The 22,004-nt window shown below is 35.0% G+C and overlaps 4 protein-coding genes across 5 annotated transcripts; 2 read left to right on the top strand and 2 right to left on the bottom strand.

Annotated features, from left to right (window-relative positions):
* Positions 1-600: 600 nt before the first annotated feature.
* Positions 601-9,136, bottom strand: LOC130465617 (uncharacterized). Its single transcript, XM_056834451.1, has 4 exons — positions 8,662-9,136; positions 7,172-8,438; positions 6,133-6,226; positions 601-1,070 (listed from the first exon to the last, which is right to left on the bottom strand). Exons 2-4 carry the CDS (start codon positions 8,435-8,437, stop codon positions 601-603), a joined length of 1,830 nt encoding a protein of 609 aa, XP_056690429.1. The 5' UTR covers position 8,438; positions 8,662-9,136.
* A 954-nt stretch (positions 9,137-10,090) lies between these two features.
* On the top strand, positions 10,091-13,877 carry LOC110794813 (scarecrow-like protein 33). 2 transcript variants are annotated; one of them, XM_021999775.2, is made up of 3 exons: positions 10,091-10,272; positions 10,732-13,188; positions 13,276-13,877. In XM_021999775.2, the coding sequence occupies exon 2, from the start codon at positions 10,740-10,742 to the stop codon at positions 13,107-13,109; it is 2,370 nt and encodes a 789-aa protein (XP_021855467.1). In that variant the 5' UTR covers positions 10,091-10,272; positions 10,732-10,739; the 3' UTR covers positions 13,110-13,188; positions 13,276-13,877. The 2 variants fall into 2 exon arrangements, with proteins under 2 accessions (XP_021855467.1, XP_021855466.1); XM_021999774.2 differs by having other exon boundaries at positions 10,092-10,272; positions 10,732-13,195.
* Positions 13,878-14,613: 736 nt separating this feature from the next.
* On the top strand, positions 14,614-16,475 carry LOC110794812 (uncharacterized). Its single transcript, XM_021999773.2, has 6 exons — positions 14,614-14,850; positions 14,965-15,051; positions 15,136-15,198; positions 15,300-15,401; positions 15,792-16,038; positions 16,126-16,475. The coding sequence occupies exons 1-6, from the start codon at positions 14,773-14,775 to the stop codon at positions 16,254-16,256; spliced, it is 708 nt and encodes a 235-aa protein (XP_021855465.2). The 5' UTR covers positions 14,614-14,772; the 3' UTR covers positions 16,257-16,475.
* On the bottom strand, positions 16,321-19,281 carry LOC110794811 (B-type cell cycle switch protein ccs52B). The gene is made up of 10 exons (XM_021999772.2): positions 18,434-19,281; positions 18,217-18,339; positions 17,971-18,075; positions 17,704-17,883; positions 17,541-17,603; positions 17,259-17,453; positions 17,060-17,161; positions 16,899-16,961; positions 16,736-16,804; positions 16,321-16,653 (listed from the first exon to the last, which is right to left on the bottom strand). The coding sequence occupies exons 1-10, from the start codon at positions 19,016-19,018 to the stop codon at positions 16,600-16,602; spliced, it is 1,539 nt and encodes a 512-aa protein (XP_021855464.1). The 5' UTR covers positions 19,019-19,281; the 3' UTR covers positions 16,321-16,599.
* Positions 19,282-22,004: the final 2,723 nt, after the last annotated feature.

Raw genomic sequence — 22,004 nt, 5'->3', positions numbered from 1 at the left:
TTCACAATACTACTTCTCTTTTCGTCACAAAGCAATACGAAGCACGAAGTACTATGTACAATTTTTACATAAAATTTTACCAATCTAATTGTTCACCGTTATTTTATAAATTTTAAAATTTTAAAGATCACCCCAAGATAAATGTCTACAGAGTAATTATACAAGCTAGTAATAACAAAACTTTAAAATAAACAACTAAAAACTAAAATCAGATGAGAGTTATACCTCGTATATTGTGCATGTGCCACTGTGCAACTTCCTGCGATCTGTTTAACTAGATAGTTAGGGATCAGACCTACTGCAATTCTGCAAAAGTAATACGGTAATACCTATTGCGGCTAACAAACAGAGACAATACCTTTTTTTCTTTGGGTGAAAAAGAGGGGATTAAACCCCTAAAAGAAGAGCAAAACAAGAAGAAAGACTCATGTGTGCCCAAAAGTTAAAAAATACTTTGTGTTTTACTTTTACCTATATTCATTTATTATTAATTTAAAAGATGTGGTCCCAAGATTTAAAGGAGGACTTTATCCTTATTTTTCAATCTCACGCGCATCCTAGCTTTGCAACCAAGTATGTGTTTTTTTAAAACTCAACCTACTAAACTGATTTTTGAATTAAAAAATTGTGCATAGTGGGTCCGCCCTGATTTGAATCCCCAGCCTTAAGGCAATGCAACTTACTTTTCTTCTTTAAGAAACTGAGATAAGATTTGTGAATTAGCTTACAGTGATCAGCTGCCTCCTTCTCCGAGGATGCCAAATTAGGATTCCCTATAGATATATGAAGCTCTTTCTGGCACTCCAACAACTTTTGGAGGGCAGCAGCTTCACTATTTTGAATATCACAAAACTTCAGCTTAGAAAGCTCTTTTAACACAATTTTTAATCTTTTCAGCTTTGGCACAACTTTATAAATAGAAACACCAGATACAAAATCATACCAGTTACTTTTGAATGAATCCAGAAAATCAGGAGCGACATACCACATATTAAAATATTTTAAAGGCCTCCTTTTCCCCACAATTGTACTTAGAGTACCTAACACAGCATGACAATGACCAAATTGGCCTTCATGAAGTAAATTAGCTAAAGAATCAGAGTAAAAACACTCCAATCATCATTACCTAACATCCTATCTAGTCTAGAAAAGACTCTTCGATCACCATGTTGTTTGTTACTCCAAGTAAAGAAGCAACCAGAAGATTTGATATAAGAAAGACCGCACAAAGAGACACAATTCTTGAAGCTTTCTCTTTCAGCCAAAGACACAATAGAACCAACCCTATCAGTGAGATCCAAAGGATTAATAAAATCCCCACACACCAACCAAGGACCCACAACTTTACTACTACCCATCGGAAAATAATTTTGTGTGGAAAATAGTTTTGAGGAAAAACACAAGGATTTTTTTTGTCATTTAACACCTTAAAAAAATTAGTTTTTGTAATTAAACACCTTATTTATTTTTTATTATATTTAAACACCTTAAAAGTCTAAAAATTTATAAATCAACACCGCTTAACGATTTCCATAAGAAAAAAACGTTGATTTTTAATCATGCTATAACTTCCAAAGCATAATTTGATGGTAGAAGGAGTTGTTTACCACCATATCATGCCGTGGGAACTTTAGCATAGTTAAAAACTAATGTTTTTTCTAACAAAAATTGTCAAGTGGTATTGATTTCTAAATGTTTTTGTTTTTTAAGGTGTTTAAAAACAATAAAAAATAAGTAAGGTGTTAAATTACAAAAACTAGTTTTTCTAAGGTGTTAAATGACAAAAAATCCAAAACACAATTTCAAATAACTTTTTTTTTATATAGTTCCTTACAAGAAAAATGAGAGTAGATGAGTGAGGATGAGGGATATGCATGGGTTCAGACCCGACTAGATCTTGTTGGAACCGCCCCATTTTTGTGTGTGTCCAATTATTTGAGATTCATTGTATCTGAAGCGAATGTAGGCCAACTTTTTAACTACGAGTTTGGGTCCAATATTTTTAGACCCAGACCCTATCCAGATCCGACCCATGGATCCGTTCAATTATTAAAATAATAAGTCATACTAATATAACTATTTTTTGGCATATTTTTATGTTGAATTGTAAGGGAAGCAATGTGTATTAAGGGTACATTCTATTTACCTAATTTTTCACATAATTTTTCTGAACTCATCTTATCTTGACTTATTTGAACTTTTTAGAACTTAGCAAAACTTATTTTAGCTATAAAATATAATTGGCTAACCCCTTATTTTTCCTAAACTTATTTTTCCTTAAATAAGTGGAAATAAGATAGACATAACGAAGCCTAACTTATGATATTTATGTACAAATGTGATGGTAAATGATGGTCAAATTAATGCTTTAAAATATTATATATGGTCTCTAAATCAATAAAATCTCAAGATTAATTTCAGACCAAATTTGGACCCCAGATCTGCCACATCCATCTGATTTGGGTATGGGTATGAAATTTTCAAACCTAGAAAATTTGGGGCAGGTATGGTCCACATGAAAAATATGAGCATGTGTCTAACTAGACCCATCACATGCCCATGCCTAGTGAGGATTGATGGGAAGAGGGAAGAGAGAGAAGAAAGAGGTAGAGGAGAAGATTGGTTTACCTTTTTTTAGAATGGATTCTAACCTTGAGAGAGTTATTTTCATCATTGACAAAATTTATTTTTCACCCCATGCCACAACTATAAGGGGAGAAAGTCTTAGACAATAATAAGTAGTGTCCACAAAGACAATAATAAGGCTAAAATGGTAACTTCATCTCATTTAATGAGATTGACCCACAAAAACATTTGCATTTGACTCTAGGTTGTACCAAAACGATTACGAGCACAGATACGGATACGATACGGGTACGGAATCGCCATTAAAAATGACGGACACGTGGACATGAAAAATAATAATAAAAATAATATATCAAAATAGATGAGATCAAAATCATTAATTAAAAACAAAAAATAATTATATTGCCACAAAAATAAATTATTTAATTTATCCCCAATTCAAATCACCAAATATAAAGTGACACAATTGATTAATTACAAATTAATACAAATATAAAGCTGCATATATCATAAATTGACTTGTTATATTTAAAATAAAAATACATGCTTAATTACCAATTAAGACAGGAAGCGATAGGAAGATAGGTTACAAATCTGAAGAGTAAAGTATTGACGGCTGCACCACAACAACAAAGAGTATGAGGGTTTGAGTTTTTGAGAATGAGTTTGTGGACCTTTGAAAGAATTGAGAAAAGAAAGTAAAAATATGAAAATTTGACTAATATATATTGAAATATGTGTCTAAAATGTGTCCAACAAGACTCCGTCGCGTATCCGATCCGTGTCCCCGAGTCCGGAAAAAATACCGGACGATTGATTCCGCGTGCCGTACACATAATTTTACCTGTCCACATAGTATCTTTGTCCAATATATGTCTGACGCGGGACACGTGGTTCAGCTGACGTGTCCGTATTTCCTAGCTGGCTTTGACTTGTGAGTACCAAACTATGTTGTTTGGTACCAAATGAAAATGCAACTACGTTAACTTGTGAGTACCAAACTATGTTGTTGTTTGGTACCAAATGACAAAATGCTATGACCCTGCTTTTATCAAACTATGTTGTATAGTATCAAATGAATGCAACAATTGTTGAAAACATTATTTTATTGCTAGTAGTGTCCTCTACTTATTATCGTCTTAGAAAACCTCCAACTAAGGGCTCATTCGATATCGTTTTTTTTTACCAAATTTTTGTTTTTTTTATAGAATTGAAAACCAAAATCACAAAATATTTTTTAATTTTCAAAATCTACTTTATTGCTATAGGTATTTCTATTTTTCATTCATGATATGACTTTCAAAAGAAAAAAAAAAACTATTATTTTGTAGGAAAATATTTTACACCAAACTAAACCCCCTAAGGCTCTGTTTGGTTTGGTTTAAAACGCTTTCACAGAAGGAAAAAAAATCACATTTTCACTCATTTTACGTTGTTTGGTTTGGCAAGGAATGGAAAACGATTTTTCATATAACTCCTTCAAAGGTGGAAAACCTTTTTTCATTTGAGAGAAAGGGAAACCAACTTTCCACTTTTTTCCCCTTACCTTCCTCTTCCTAATCTTCTCCAATTTTCATTTTTCTATTAATTTTCTTGTAAGAAACCAAACATAGGAAAAATAGTTTAGAATTGCGTTTTCTAATTTTCACTGAAAACGTTTTACACTAAACTTAACAGAGGTTAAGTATAACTTTATGGCATGTTTGTATTTATTTATACTCCGGATATGGTATGTTACATAATATGTTTTTTCTTCTTTATCGGAAATGATAAATTGATAAGAGTAAGTTGTTAAGGTGTAGAGGTGATCATTTGCAGGCTTGGACGGGTAACAAACCGGATTTAAGCTTATATTTTTGTCAAACGGGCCTAGAATGGAAAAATCAAGCCCTTTTTTGCAGGGTTGACTTCTTGTTTGTACTTGTCAATTAAACGGGTCGGGCTTGCCTGCGGGCTTACGAGATTGAAACTATTTTTCTTTTTACTAAATACAATTAATTAATTTATGTTTATGGTTTAAATTTTTATTAATCTTAAATTTTCGAGTTCCATCCTATAAAACAAAGTGAAAAATTAAAATCGTGGGATATGCTAATAAGAATGTGAGAAAGAATCAAGTTATTTGTCTTAAATAGATAAGTTAATAATGAAAGTAAAAAGTTTTACCCACTAAAAGTTTAAGAATCCAATGTTCTATTACTTGCAAAATAAAATAAAATAAAATAAAATACATGTATAACAGACTAACTAAAAAATTATAAAATAATTTTACTTTTTATAAACAGGTCGGGCGGGCTTACCTACGAAAAATATTATCTCTCTCATATCCGTTCCAAATTTTTGATTTTTTTTTTAAAAATGGTCCAATCCCACTATTTAAACAAGCCTGATGGACCGGACATAGTGGGTCATTCCTCCCATGGTCAACTTTATTAAGGTGCGATGAATAAGAATCATTGTGAGCAAAGATGGAATGACTCAAAAAAAAAAAAAAAAAGGTGTGCATTTAATTAACCTTTATAGGCAGCTGAAGGTTATCCCATTAACAAAACTTTTAGTACTCTTTTTCTAATTTTAAGGAGTACTAGAATTCTTGTATGGATGTTGGCATTTCTTTTAAGGTTAGTTATTATAATAAAAAATTTGCATTCTTGAAAAGGACTGCCATGATTTGAATAAATAAGTTGGTAGAAATTTTGGATTAGGCCTATGTAAAATTTAATCATCGCTTTAAGAATAATGAATAAGGATAGAAATGACCAATTAGAACAAAAGTTGTCTAGCATGAATACGACTTTTTTTTTTTTTTGGTATTGTGAGCCAGAAATGATAATGATAATGAAATTACTCTATCGATTAAATATTTTATAATACCCGACTAAAAACAAAAATATCTCTAATTTAATACGTGAAAGAATTATAAAACGTTGATATTATAGAAATCTACATTGAAATGAATTTAACTTTTTTACATGACTATATAAATTTCTATACGTAATTAATAATTCGTGGTCAATGGTTAGAAATTTGACCCCAAAACAGCCATTTGAGCAACTAAGGGATGGAGGATTGGAGGGAGTTTTAAAACTTTTTATTTTTGGAGTTTATAAACTTTAGGGATACATATATGAAGAGATAATAGTGAAAACATTAAGTTAAATCAAATGTCACCCTTCCAAGAGTTACAACAATGAGAGTTTAATCCGTTCATACGTTCTCAAAGAACACTACCAATTAAGTTACGGATTTTTCACCAAATGCCCCTGAGGTTTACTTTAATGCACCAAATACCCCTAAACTTTCCAAAATGCACCAAACACCCCTGACGTATGCAATAATATCATTAAATGCCCTTTTGTCTGACGGACGTTAACCCTCCGTTAGGCAGTTAGTTCGTTAAAACATAATGCACCGAATACCCCTGAGGTTTGGTAAAAAGCACCAAATACCCCTGAGGTTTGGTAATTTTTTTTCCAAAAACTAGCCGTTGAATTTGAATAATATAGCCGTTGCAGTCACCCATACACTAATTTCCCTTATATATACCATACCCAACAACAACACCACACTGCCCTAAACCCCAATCCCCCCCAACTGCACAAACAGTCCACCCCAAACCCCCACCTGCACAACCAGAACACTGCAACAGGAGCACCAACAACAAGCAGAACCCTGCAACACCAGCAGCAGCAACAGCAAGAACAAACAACAACAGCAGCAGCAGCAACAACAAGAATAACAAGACAGCAGAGCAACAAGAACAAACACCAATAGCAGCAGCATCAAGGACTTCAACACAGCACAACACCAGCAGCAAGAACAACACAGCAACAACAAGAATAGACAACACCAGCAGCAAGAACAACACAACACAACAACAACAATAACAAACAACAGAAGCAGCAACAACAGAAGCATCAACAACAGAAGCAGCAACAACAGAGCAGCAAGAACAACAACACAGCATGAGTTCTTGTTCCAATACATCATCATCCAATATGTTTTCATACATACTTGTTCCAAACAAATGTTGTCCTATTTGTTCCAAAAAATGTGCAATAAAAAGCTCCGAGACATCCAAAAATCCACAGAGGCTATATTACAAGTGTGATCCTTGTAACCATTTTATGTGGTGCAAAGGAAGTGTTCTACACCAAAATCAACAACACCAACAGCAACAGAGCAATATAGAGTATGAGGGAACATCGGAAGACAACAACAATATAAGTGACAAACTGAAGAAACTGAAGAAAAGAGTGAAAGAGCTCAAAAAATTCCAAGCTGCAACAATTAAAATAGGAATTGTAATGTTTTTGTGTCTAATGTTTGTAGTAAAGAAGTAATCAAGACAAACAATGATGGTTGTAATGGCACGAGCACATGAATTTCATTTATCAATAATATGCAAGTCTTTGAACTCGTAACTGAAATAGTTTGTTTCCAAAATAAACCGAACATCAAGTTGTGGGTAGCTTTACAAAAAAATGCCAAAATGTGCCACAACCTAAGTTGTTTTTCAAAATAAACCTAAGCTTTAAAACAGAAATACTAAACTGAATCCTAAACTTACTTCTAGTTATGCAACTTTCCCATTTGCATACAAATTATCCAGCTTATTACTCCCATCTAAATGATCCTCAAAACTTCTCTCAGAAATTACCTCCTTAAGAACATCTTGTTCTTCATCTTCTTCAATTTCTTCGTCAATTAAATCGTCGGAGTTGAAACCAGTTTCACTATCACTCTCACTCTCCTCAAAATTTTCATCATCACTCTCATCATCCCATTGCTCCTCTTCCTCCACATTGTATGCAGTGGGTTTCCTCACCCTTGAACCAGCAGGCCTTCCCCCCCTCTTCTTAGGAACAAACTCACCCGTCTTCTTAGCATGACTTCTGGAAATTCTGAAACCCCTCCCTTTGTTTAACTCAGCCCTGTTAGGAGGGGGTGTCTGATCTGGCTGGTGTTCTGTTTGATGTTGTTGCTGCTGTTCTGTGGGTTGGTGTTGCTGTTGTTCTGTTTGTTGTTGTTGTTGATGTTCTGTTTGTTGTTGTTGCTGATGTTCTGTCTGTTGTTGTTGTTGCTGTGGTTGTGTCTGTGGTGAGGTTGGTGGTGGTGAGGGACTTCTTGGTGGTGGTGATGGATTATTTGGTGGTGGTGAGGGACTTCTTGGTGGTGGTGATGGATTATTTGGTGGTGGTGAGGGACTTCTTGGTGGTGGTGATGGATTATTTGGTGGTGGTGAGGGCTCTCTTGGTGGTGGTGAAGGCTCTTTTTGTGTATTTGGTGGCTGGGAACCTCCCGGGGAAAAGCAGTCAGCATGTTGTGAGCTGTAAACACGTACGTACTCTACGCTTAAATCCTCAACATCATACACAGGCACCTCAACTGCCACTGTGTTTGCCAATTGCTCCTCCAAATCCCTTTGAATCTCAGCCTCCCTTTCTAACCTTCTCCTTTCCTCTTCCCTCTCCCTCTCAAACTCCTCAGCTTTCCTTCTAAGTTCTGCAACCTTCCTTTCCTTCCTATCCTTCCTTTTCTTAACTGCAGTCCTAAATTGGATTGAAGTTTCCTTCTCATTTGCCTTCTCTATCCATATTTCCACAGTATCTGTGCGCTTAAATAAACCCCACATGCCCATCAAACCAACATCATTCAACAATTCTACTCTTTTATTCGTACTAGGATTAACATAAAACAATCTAAATAAATCGGGAATCAGAACATCTTGCTTAATAGAATCATCAAACAAGTCATCAACCAAATCCATGTAGTTCGTTTCATCAGTATCTTGTACCCTCACATCAAAATTCCGATCATTATAATGACATAACAACCAAATTGCGACCATCCTATACAAACAATAAACACAACACAAAAATTCAAATTAATGAACTAAATCATTAGGCAAAACAACAAAGCACAACCAGACACTATGTTTTACCATTAACACCCCAAAATTCAAGTTAACCCATCTCATGGAAAAATCACGATTTTAGCAAAACCCTAACCCTAATCAAAGCAAAATTCGCAAAAAATAGCACCAAGAACAAGAAACGAATTGAGTGAACTAACCTTGACACAATTTTGATGAAGTTGAAGCCACAAATTCCAGTCCTTTGCTCTCCTTGCACCCACTTTTGTAGGACTCGCGAAAACTGCAGATTTTTGGACCAAATTGTCGATCTTTTCGTGGGGATTTACTTCGACTAACTATTGCGAGTTGTTTTACACAAATCCCAGCGAATTTCGATCTTTCTCTCTCTTTGGTTTGGTACTCAAGTGCTCTCTAATGGTGTAAGAGAACAGAGAGAAATGTCGAGGAATAAGTTGGGAAGTTAGGTTTTGAATTTTTTCTTTTCTTTTTTGATATGGCGCCAGAAAGGACAAGTAAGGGCAACAAGGTAAAAACATGGTAACGGAGGGTTAACGTCCGTCAGACAAAAGGGCATTTAATGATATTATTGCATACGTCAGGGGTGTTTGGTGCATTTTGGAAAGTTTAGGGGTATTTGGTGCATTAAAGTAAACCTCAGGGGCATTTGGTGAAAAATCCGATTAAGTTACTACTTCTACTTTGTACTTCCTCCCTTTCTTTTTGTTTGTTACGTATTACTTTTAGGGTGTTTCACAATGTTTGTTACGTGAGAGAATATTTCCTTTTATAAACTTATTATATTACTCCCTCCGTTTCTTTTTGTTTCTTACGTATTCTTTTAGGGTGTTTCACAATGTTTGTTACTTTGGATAATCTTTCCTTTTATAAACTCACTATACTATCATTTTTTGTGCCATCTTTTAATTTTAATTGGTCCAATTTTTTCAACTCATTAAATTTTCTTTACGTTTTCTCAAGTATGTTAAGTTAGCAATCTTTGTGCTTTTCTATTATTTATTCATTTTGATAAATAAACCAATCTTATTGGTTGTTGTAGTGATTAGTGGATTGATGTTTTACTTGGGTTTATTTTTTTAATAAAAAATAATCTTTATTATACGTTAATAAACATGCAAAAGTTCAAACGTAACGAACAAAAAGAAACGGAGGGAGTAGTTGAAAGTCACGCCACAATGTCCATAGCATTTTAGTATTGGGTGGAGATAATATTATAATATTATTACATTAATTGATTTTATTTGGTCAAGTTATTGTTTACCCTTTGACAAAGAGTAAAAAAGTCAAGGACTAAAGGGATAAGCGACTTGATTAAGATTTAAGACACAACATTACAACAACCACAAATAATCGAAAGTATATGCTTTCTCAGTTTTCTCACAAATAGGATTCATTTCCTAATTCTTGCTTGTAAAAGTAAACGGACAATGTGGTAAGCCAAACGTCAAAATAAACGAATAATTAGTGGCTAATCACAGACGACAAAGATTGAGAATAATCAAAAGATTAGTGGGTGTGTTTAAGAAAGTGAGCCACTCTCTAATCTTGATTAATAATTAATTAATTAAAATAATCGATAAAATCAAACCAATTTTAATGGGTGACTGAGTCACTGAGCTTCATATTCCGAATCTCTGCAAAATAAAAACTGTTGTTTATCTCTGCAATACAATACCACTTTTCTCTTTCTAGATCCTTCTCTTTCTCTCTCTCTCTCGCTCAAGGGTTTTAGCTCAGAAAGTTGACTCTTTTGAACTTCTTTCTCCCTCCTTTGAAGTATTTATGCTCAGGTATTTCTTTCATTTTCTCAAGAATTTTTTTTGCTGTATTTTAATGTTATTGAGTATATTGAGTATTGAGCTGAGTTTTGTATGAAATTAGTTGAAATTTTGAATTGGGTATTTCCTTGTTCAAGTGTTTATGCTCATTTTATTGGGTTTTAAGCTTAGATTTGTATGAGATATGCTGAATTTTGGACTGGGTTTGTCTACTTGTACTAAACTTTATTGGGTTTAAGCTGTGATTTGTGTGAAAAATAGTTGATTTCCTGATCTGTTCTTTTTTTTTTGGAAGCTATATGTTGAATTTGGTAACTTTTTCAGCTGAAGTGAACTAAATGTCTTGAACTATTGATCTTATTCTGTCATTACTCATTAGGGTTGCGATCTTGTGTGAAGGTTATTACCTTAAAAAAAAGTTGCTGATTTTATCTTCATTTTGTGACTTTTCATGTTGTGTTTTTGCAATAGTTGTGCAAATGGATCCACAATTAGAGGAATTATATGGGACTTTGCATCGAATCAAGTTCAGTGACCAAAAGGTTCCGATTTTGGCAAGTAACAATCTTGTTAATACATCGAAATTACACAATTCCAATTTGAATTTGAGTTTTGAAAATCCTTCATTGATCCCCCCAAACCCAAATTTGAATGTGGTTTTGCCGTCGGTAGGTCAGGGTCAGGATACTGAGTCATCCCTTCATGAAGATTATGATTTTAGTGATGCTGTACTTAAGTACATCACCCAAGTTCTGATGGAAGAGGACGAGGAAGAGAAAACCCGTCTATATCATGAGCCTTCAGCTCTTGAAGCAACGGAGAAAACATTGTATGATGTGTTAGGGGAGCAGTATCCTTCTCCACAAAACCAATATAATTTGCCTCATATTAAGCATGATAACTGGAAAGTCAATGGTGTTAGTAGTTTTGTCACTGATGCTTACAGTGGAGCGAGTAGTAGTAGCAGCTTCATAGACCCTAATTGGTCTGTTTACCCTTATGGATATAACCCTTTACCCATAGTTGATTTTTCCGTGCCTTCCCCGAACTTGTCATTGCAAACATCTTTCAGTTCCTCGAATAGACCTTCCTCGAACTTGTCATTGCAAACATCATACAGTTCATCGAATTATTCAGGGGGGCAATATGATGTTATGCAATTGAACCACTATGAGTCACCATTTAACTTAGCAAGTAATGCTATTGGTTTGGTGGATGCAACAGCAGAATCTCCTGTGAGTGCCCTTAGTGTGTCCGAGATATTCAATGATAGTCAGTCGATGTTGCAGTTTCACAAAGGGATTGAGGAAGCAAATAAGTTTCTACCAAAGTTTATTTTGTCCAAAGATTTGATGAATAGAAGCTCCTCTTCCCGTGATTCAGTAGTTAAGCTGGAAAATGTACATAAAAATGAGATTCCAGCAGAGGTTTTGGGTGGAACAAAGCATCGCAATCGAGATGAATTGCAGTCAGAGGAAAGAAGGGGGAATAAGCAGTCAGCTGTTTCTCATGTTTCTGATGAGGCAGTTATGAGATCAGAAATGTTTGATAAGGTGTTATTGTGTAGTGGAGGTAAAAATGATGCTGACCTTCGGGAAGTTTTACAGAGTGGACTAAACAAAAACGCACAAAATGGTCAGCCAAAGGGGTCTGGTAGTGGCGGCAGAGGACGTGGTAGGAGACAAGGGAGTAGGAGAGAAGTAATAGATTTAAGATCCCTGTTAAGCCTGTGTGCGCAAGCTGTTGGATCAAATGATCAAAGGAATGCAAATGACTTGCTTAGGCAAATTAGGCAATATTCTTCTCCAACTGGAGATGGAAATCAAAGACTGGCACACTATTTTGCAGATGGATTAGAGGCACGCCTTGCTGGTGTTGGAACTCCTATATATAGCTGTCTTCTCACTGGCCCTGCATCTGCTATTGATATCTTGAGAGCTTACCATATGTTTTTAGCCGTATGTCCTTTTAAGAAAATGGGAAATTTCTTCTGTAATAGAGCGATTACAGAGGTGGCGGAGAAAGCAACACAACTTCATATTATTGACATTGGTATAGTCTATGGTTTCCAATGGCCTTGTCTATTTCAGCGCCTTTCATCAAGACCTGGTGGGCCCCCCAAAATTCGTATTACTGGAGTTGATAATCCACAACCGGGGTTTCGGCCTGCCAAAAGGGTAGAGGAGACAGGGCGTCGCTTGAAGAACTATGCTGAGTCTTTTGGCATAACATTCGAGTTCAATGCTATTGCAAAGAAGTGGGAAACACTTACGGTTGAAGATCTCAAGATTGATAGTGATGAGGTACTTGTTGTGAATTCCATGTTCAGATTTAAATATGTACCCGAGGAAACAGCAATGGTTGAATGTCCGAGAGATATGGTTCTCAATCTCATAAAGCAGATAAAACCAGAAATTTTCATACAAGGTGTTGTTAACGGGGCTTTCAATTCCCCCTTTTTCATTACTCGATTCCGCGAGGCTCTCTTTCATTTCTCAACTCTGTTTGATTTGCTTGAGACTAATCTTCCACGGGATATCGAAGAAAGGGTATTGATTGAGAGAGAGATATTTGGGAGACAAGCGATGAATGTGATTGCTTGTGAGGGTTTAGAAAGGATAGAAAGGCCAGAGACATACAAGCAGTGGCAAGTCCGAAATGAAAGGGCTGGATTCAGACAGCTACCTTTAAACCCCGAGACATTGAATATGGCGAAAAAGAGGGTGAAATCTGTGTATCACAAAGATTACTCCATTGATGAAGACGGGCATTGGTTGTTGCAGGGATGGAAGGGTAGAATTGTCTATGCACTCACAACTTGGAAGCCTGTCTATGAAGAGCCCTCCTAATGACGGGTGATCAAGAATTTCATGTTGAAGTCAGACTCCTACTGAAATGTGTCAAATGCTTCTCATTTCAAATGACTTGGTAAAAGGTCAACCAAAGTTCATAGGTCTACTTAATTTTTTTTATTTAGCCTTTTATTATGCAGTTTAACACTGTGTCCTTTTCCAGGTTAGGGAGAAATGGAACTACTGCCTACCAGAATACCAGCTACCACATATAAAGCAGTTCATCTTCCTGGGAGATTTCTCTTAAAATGTATCTTTGCATTTTTGGGGTATGTCCATTAAGGCATAAGTTATGCCAGTCGGCATCCTTTAAGAATTTGTGAAGATGTCGGATCCCTGAAACCAGCAAGAGGGTTTGGTAGATCATAGATTGCAGAATCAGAAAAGAAGCTTCTAAGTTGGATGATTATGGCTGGTAAATTTGACCATTTACGAGCTAAAACACTTGAGCTGAAGGATTCTTAAGAAACTGTGGGACAAAAACATCGTAACCTTACGAAAGCCACTGCTAGTTGTGGAGGTTTATCTGGGTAGCTTCTGCTTTTGTTTTGTTTTATAGGAGAAAGCCTTAATGGAAGGCATGTGTATCTTTGCATTGCATAAGTGTCGATGCAACGTAACCTAGGTAGTGCAACTGCTGGAAACCCCTGTATGTTTCCCATGTAAGTTCAAGTTTTTGGTTGGTTAAATCTCATTAGCCAACATTTCCATCTGTATCATCTGACTTTATGTGCTTCTAAAAAGTTTCACTAAGGGTGCGTTCAATCTTCTTCTTCTATTCTTAACTGGATTTCCTAATTACAGTTACCAAATTCATTTTACAACTACAAATGACTTCGAATGAGGCCGACAATGTCACAGAATGGAAGTTTAGTAGGTTATATTGGCCTATTCAAACGGTAGCGTGCTCAACAAACATGAGTTACAGAGTACTCTCTCTGTTCTTAAATAAGTGTCCATGTTGAGGGAATTTACGGTAATTAAGGAAAATGAAAAGTGTGTAAAAAACCAATGATTGTGAGTATTTTTTTGGGGAAGGAATAAAATAAATAATTGTTTATTGATAAAATACAAATACAAATGGATGTGGTGAATCTGGTGATAAAAAAATGTAAAAAATGTAGAATGTATAAGAAAAAACGCAAACAATCATGATTTATGAAAAGGTGAGAAAAATATAGGTGCAAAAATAAAAAGTAGACACTTATTAAGAAACGCGTGATTTAATATTATGGATAATTAGTATTTAGAAACAGAGAAAATAATATTTAAAACTGCAGCGAGCTCAACAAAAAGCATGCGTTACCGTTTAACTTAAAAACACAACATCACAAAATTGTAGTCTAACTCGCTAACAACGTTGGAGGCTAATAACCAATGATGTCTTGGCCTAGTGGTTAAGACTGAGGGCCTGTGTGCAATAGGTCTCAGGTTCGAATCCTCTCGTCCCCATTTATAATTTATATTGCCCTTGTGGCTCATTCGCACCAAAAAAAAAAAAAAAAAAAAAACGTTGGAGCCTAATAAGGCAAATGTTAAAGCGGAACTGCGTCAATCATAGTATCATACTACTCCACTCCAGTAATATTTAGGAGTAGTTACTGCGATAAACTGATTTACTCGAACTGCAAAGGACACCCAGGAAGATTTAGAGAGAAAGATGAGCGGAGCAGGAGTTCCAGACTTCTTCTACAGAGAAGCTCAACGACTTGGTTACGTCGCTCGTTCTGCCTTCAAGGTTTCTCCTTCCTCACTGTGTTTATACTGCACATCTAAACTATTATATCCAGAAATTTCTCTAAAGTTCTGTTTTTTATTTTTTCTGGGTGATTTTAATTAATGGAAAGAACAGTTGTTGCAATTACAAGAGAAATACAAGTTGATTAAGCCAGGATCATCTGTGCTTGATCTGGGTTGTGCTCCAGGCGCCTGGCTTCAGGTTTTTTTTCGCTATTTTGTCTTTCAGACATTTCGTCGAACATTATGTGGGTATCTTTTTAACCATTATGATCTTTTATAACAGGTTGCTTGTCAGAGCTTGGGTCCTCCCAAAAGTGGTGGGGTTGTTGTGGGTATTGACTTAAAGGTAAATTCGTCATCTGGGTTAATATCAGTGATTAAGATAATATTGTCATGTTATTGGGGTTTTTGAAATGTGATTAATTTTTGGTGTTTTGCACAGAGCAGAAGGTGAAAGTTCCTTCTACTTATTGTGATGCTAGGGTCCAAACTGTTTGTGCTGATGTTATGAGCTTCTCTAGGGACCATATCAGGTCACTTTCCCCCAAGGTTTGTCAAGCTTCAATGTTTTGGCTAACTTAAACAATTCTGCATGAAACAATTGTTGTTTGCGGCTGTTAATCTATTGTGCATAGACTTGGAGACATGGACTAATATTATGATAATTCGGTCGTATTGTATCTGATACAAAAGGAAAGAAGACTATAGGGAATTTGATGCAAAAGGATCATTTAACTGATAATAGTCTGGTTAATTTGAAACAGATCTTATGTCCAATTTCTTCAATGATGTTATTGAGCTTGAGAACCCTCAGTTTTAATATCCAGAGTATCAATCCTCAATAACCTCCCTCCACCCCCTTTTCTCGTTTCATAATATCCTTTGTTGTGTGTGATTATGAATGCGATTACTCCTCAACCTTATGATTATGATATGCAGAAGGGATTTTCCGTCATTTTATCAGATATGTGCCCTTTAGTATCTGGAATCAAAACAAAAGATGCAGCCTTATCGGCTGAGTTAGGCATGCGAGCCCTTGACTTGGCTGTTGGAAGTGCTGTTCTTGCCCAGGAAGAAGATGACGAGCATGAGACGAAAGAAGAGGCTGATACTGAAGATGACAAGGGTATCTTGCTTCCTGGGGGAAACCTTGTCATTAAGCTTTTGGAGGGTGAAGATATGCAAGGTGTGTTGTGTTTCCAATCTATGAAGTTGCTCTTAGACAGTTATTTGCTGCTGTTAGTTCTTACATCAGTGTTCTGTGTGCTTGTAGAATTTGGTCAAATGTGTAAACCACTCTTCAAAAAGGCATCATGGTTGAGACCCAAAGCTACTAGATCTTCTTCACGAGAAATATATTTGATTTGTCAAGGATTGCGTCCAAGTAGGCTTAGGAATTTCTGATAAGTTGACTGAGGGAAGAGAGTAAAAGATTTTGGAAGAAATTTCAATTTTATGGTGTTTGTGCTAGTTTGTAATGATTTGCAATAGTTTATTGACAGAATTGATTTGGCTTCCATGAATTTGGAGCCATCATTTGAGGAGAAAGTTTTCCAATCTAAACCTACAGAAATTCCAACTTTTGATGAATGAACAAACTATCATGTGTACATTTTGTCTAAACTAACTTCCATCTACATTTCGTGTCACAGGTTTTCACAGTTTCTATACAAAATTCCACTATACAAAATTTACTAGCTTGTACCGTTGCTCACTCTTGAATAGATAGAGATACTCAGCCAGACTTTCAACGAATATATGTTCGTCCCAATGACCACAGACCAGTTTCCTTGACTGGTGTCTGAAAAAAGTAAGTAAGAAAAGTTAGCAGTCTGATTTTAAGCAAATTCAGATTTTCTCTAAGGTCCAACATGCATGCATACCGGTGTTTTAACGGAAGGGAAGATATTCCAAAACCTTAGGGTCTCATCTCCCGCTCCAGTCACTATTGTCTGCAATATCAATTACTGTGTTAGATACGCCGTAATATAATGCAAACTGAGCCATCAAACAATTTCTTGCCAACACCAGATCGAACTGTAGTACCTGACCATCGGGGGAAACAGCAAGATAGAGAACTCGCAAACTATGTCCCGTTAATGTAGCAACCTGTTTTGTGCAATTGGAGTAAGAATTTTCCTTTGAATTAACAAGGATCAAATGTGAATATAATATAATGTACACAATCAACAAAAGTCTTATGATACCTTTGATAATGAAGGATACTTCCACACCATTATCTGATTCTGAGAATACCCATGAGTGCTAACAATTTCATTCACATTCTTACTCCATGCAAGATTGCATACCTTCATTTCATACCAAAATTGCAGAATTTTAATCCATTTGTGCAAACTACAAACATTCTATGACAACCACAATAAAATGCATGAGCATAAATAATACCTGACTTCCTGTATCAATGCTGTTTATCTGATTCCCATTTGAAGTATTCCAAAATCGAATACAACGGTCAGCAGTTCCACCTCCTGAAGCAAGCAGACCGCTCTGGTGAGGCGACCAAGCTATGGCCTTCACGGCCGCTGTGTGCTCTGTCAGTTTCAGAACTGGTTGCTGAGAGTGCTGGTTCCAAACCAACAGCTGTTTTTTCATTACAATCAGTCAGCTTTCATTGCAAAATAAAAAACCAATTACTATTTCAAGTTTGAACCAACACTACCAAATTACCTGATTGTCATTGCCTCCTGATGCAAGTTCCCTATCATCATGAGACCATTTTAACCCACATACCTAAAGTATTACATTATCAACAGTAGTGTCAATGATCATTAACAAATTAAACGTTTTGAGAAAAGTATGTTTGGTTAGGAAAATATGTCATTGCCTTTACCTCAGATTTATGTCCAACAAGCTTGCTAACATAGTCATTAGAGACACGAAGATCATGTTGAAGTATGTTCCTGTCTCTACTTCCGGAGGCTAATATACGCGAACTCCATGCCAAAACGCCGGCTCTTGTTTGATGGCCATTTAGTGTTCTTACCTTTTTGCATTGAGTCCCATCCCATACCTAATAAAAACAGATCAAAGCCATTGTTACAAATTCATGGTTACATTATTAAGACTTAGACTTTCTTGTTGATAATACAACACTTGCCTGAACTTGACCACTAGTTGTTCCAACAGATATATAGGAACCCTCTTTTGTCCATTGAACTGCACAAACACCATCATTTGGTCCTAAATCACATAATTTAGTCACCTGAAATTCATGTCCCAAATTTCCATCTTTAGTACAACACAAAACAAGTGTTCAGTTTGAACACTTAATCAAATTAACTCAATCATAAACTAACATTTACTAATTGCCCAAATGCACCAAATTGATTAACACAAGACTTACTTTGCTGTTAGATGCATTCCACAAGTATACACAGGTACCAAGTCCAACCGCAAGCAGATTTTGAGATGACCAATCTACCAGATTTAAGTAGAAATCATCCTGTAATGATGGCGCATCCAAAACCTAAAATCCACACAATTTCTTAAGCATTATATCAATCAATCAATCAATCAACAAGTGAGTGATAAAACCTTAAATCAATCAACAAAAAATGTACCTTGTGAGGTGTCTTGGGAACCCTCCTAGGAGGCTTGGGAGGAGTAGAGATCTCATTATAAGACCCAGAATCACGGCCGAGGGCGGAGGGTGAGAAAGACGAATTTGGGGAAGAATACTCCATCTTGAACCTCAGCATATTCTTGTTTGGACTACTGATTGGTGAGCCTGCAGCAGAACAAGGAGAAGCAACAAAATCAGCACCAAACAACTCTTGCTTTAATAATCTAGTATAAGCCTCATGATTGCTATTGTTATTCCCCCCTTCTTTTCCATTATTGTTATTTTTACTATTAGGGGAAGAAGAACATTTCTCAATCAACCCAAAAGCATGAAGCCTAGAAGAAGATCTGCAAGGTATAAATCTGTCACTGCAAATCGACTTTTTCGACGTAGGCGATGGAGTAGCTGTTGAAAGGCTAGTAATTGATCTAGGGGATGACACTGATCTTGGTGATGATAAACAGAGATTTGATCGAAATGGGGTTGTTTCATTTCTTGATTTTGGTGTGTCCAGTCTTAGGGATGTTTCTGACATCCCAGATGGCAGATTTATCCCACTTTTCCTCCTTTGTTCAAACTCCATTTTCTTTCTTTGATTCTGGGTTTATTTCCCCCTCAATTTCTCAGCAAAAAAGACTGGATTTTCTTTTTCTGGGTTGAATTAAAATGCCACTCTCTCTGCAATTGATCAATTAAATCAACCAAAGAGAGGGCTTTTTAAAAAAAATAAAAATTAAAGATTTTCTGGGGTTGAATTTGTAACGGTAAGCAAGGGTTTAAGGTAAGAATGAAGCTGTAAAATTCTGGGAAAATGGAAAGTCAAATTGGGTTTTGGTATTTAGGTTTTAAAGGTGAGATGAGGTTTTAGGCTCCAACGGTCGAATTTCGCGATTCGTAGCTTCGAAGGTTTATTTTGTTAATGTGGGCCCAAACAGTTGGGTAGCCGTTGGTTAGGAGCTGGATTTTGCTAATGTTAATGTTGTTGTCAGTGTGATCCGCCTACTTACTTTTTCCCAACCTCCTCTAATTTTACTTTCTTTTTTAATTGCATTAGAATCGGGAGCTAATGACACTGATAGTCCCTAAATTTCGGGGTAATTTTTAGGTTAGTCCCTAAATTTTTAAAGTCTTAGTTTAGTCCCTCAAATTGAATAAAAAACGTTGTAAGTTGACCGTCGTTGGTAACGTTTGGTAAAAGCAATTTAAATTAGAGGAATTAAAATGCATAAAATTACAGTTAATTTAACATTCAACTATTTAAAACATAAAGGGAAAGTGTATATTAACTCCAAAACATGTTTGAGCTCCCAAATAACAGAGCACCTTTAGTATGTTTTACTCTTAGTATGGGCACATAGGCTCTGTTCTTTTTGGCTTAATTTCAGTTTTAGGACTTATTTCGCAGTTTAGTTCAGTTCAGGAACATTTAATTTAGTTTAGTTTAGTTTAGTTTAGTTCAGTTCAGTTTAATACAATTCAATTCAACTTAATACGGAGTATTTATTATTTATTATTTATTATTTATTATTTATTATTTATTATTTATTATTTATTATTTATTATTTATTATTTATTATTTATTATTTATTATTTATTATTTATTATTTATTATTTATTATTTATTATTTATTATTTATTATTTATTATTTATTATTTATTATTTATTATTTATTATTTATTATTTATTATTTATTATTTATTATTTATTATTTATTATTTATTATTTATTATTTATTATTTATTATTTATTATTTATTATTTATTATTTATTATTTATTTCAGTAATATTCTGTTAAGTTAAATTAAGTTCAGTTCAGTTTTAAAGAACAGGGTCATACTTACATACCAACATATATTGGAAATTCTTACAACTCGCGTAAGTGTAGTACTCCTAACATCAACTCGAATCGAAGGAAGTGTATAATCTTTATCGAACAAACGGGTAAAATTTATGGAATTCAATGGAATTGGGTATCGTAAAATCTTTCAATTTCAATGAATAACTAGTATAGTACTCCCTCCGTATTTATTTGAGAGATACACTTAGCCGGACACGGATATTAAGAAAAAGAATTGAATGAAATAAAGTAGTAAAACAAGTGGGGTTGAGTAGATATTTTAATAAGAAAAATATGTGGGGACCATGTCATTTTAGGGAGTAAGGGGTGAGGGTGGGGTGGGGTGTAGATATATTATTTAATTAGATGGTGGGGTTGATAAGTTACTAAAAATGGCAAGTGTATCTCTTAAATAAATACGGCCGGAAAAGGCAAATGTATCTCTTAAATAAATACAGAGGGAGTAGTATGGAGGATGTTACTTTCGTGTAGTGCCAAAATCAGTTTCCCTGGTATTAAAAAACTTTAATTACTTTTGAAACAAAAAGTCTTGCACGCACAAAGTGTAAAATAATTTTTACCTAGTTTTTGTAACTTTTAATATAGTTTTATTAACTTTTATATTATGAAAAAAGGAATTTGATGGATAAACATTTTAAATGGTTAAATAGCTACCCTTATACATTACAGTGCGCCTCATGTGTGACCAGCCACACCATCAACTTGATGGTGTGACGAGCGCAGCTAATATGGATAAAGTTATTGACGGGTGTTACCTGACTTTTTATGCTGGTGTTACTTATACATTGTATCGCTATTACTTTTCTTGTTTTACTGCAATTTCTTGAATTTCATGTTAGAGGTTCCTTGTATAGACTGGTTTTACTTGATTTTCTATGCTCATGTTACTTGATTTTCTATGCTCGTGTTACTTGATTTTATATACTGGTGTTACTTATACAATGTATTCGTTGTTACTTTTCTTGTTTTATTGCAGTTTCATGTTAGAGGTTACTTGTATGTAGACTGGTGTTACGTGATTTTCTATGATGATGTTACTTATACGTTGTATTCGCTGATATTTTCTTAATTTACTACAATTTCTTGGATTTCTTGTTCGAGGTTCCTTATATAGACTGGAGTTACTTGACTTTTTGTGTCGGTGTTACTTATAGTTATTGCAGTTTCTTCAATTTCATGTTAGAGGTTCCTTGTATAGACAGGTGTTACTTGACTTTCTATGCTTGTGTTCCTTGTATTCGTTGTTACTTTTCTTGTTTTTATTACATTTTCTTCAATTTCAGTTTACAAGTTCTTTGTATAATGATGTTACTTTATTTTCTATGCTGATGTTACTTTATTTTCTACGTTGATGTTACTTTATTTTCTGGGGCTTTAAACATATTGGGCTTATTTATAAGTGTGAACATGACACATCATCAAGTTAATGGTGTGGTTGGTCACATATAAGACTTGAGGTATACTTTATTATTGATTTTAAAAGAATAATTTTTATTAAAATTTATCACTAAAAACCGATAACTTTTACATATAACGGTGTAACTTTATGCATTTTGAATTAACTTCTACTCCAGTGTACAATATTTATACCGTAAATAAGAATTCGTGCTTTTGAAAGTACTCTAGTAGAACTTACCAAGTTCCCGTCCAAAAAAAAAAAAAAAAAAATTACCAAGTTTGTAATCAAAGAATTGAAAGGAACGAAAATAG

The sequence above is a fragment of the Spinacia oleracea genome, chromosome 1 (assembly GCF_020520425.1).
Source record: "Spinacia oleracea cultivar Varoflay chromosome 1, BTI_SOV_V1, whole genome shotgun sequence".
NCBI lineage: Eukaryota > Viridiplantae > Streptophyta > Magnoliopsida > Caryophyllales > Amaranthaceae > Spinacia > Spinacia oleracea.
This window is presented reverse-complemented; position numbering and strand designations above follow the sequence as displayed.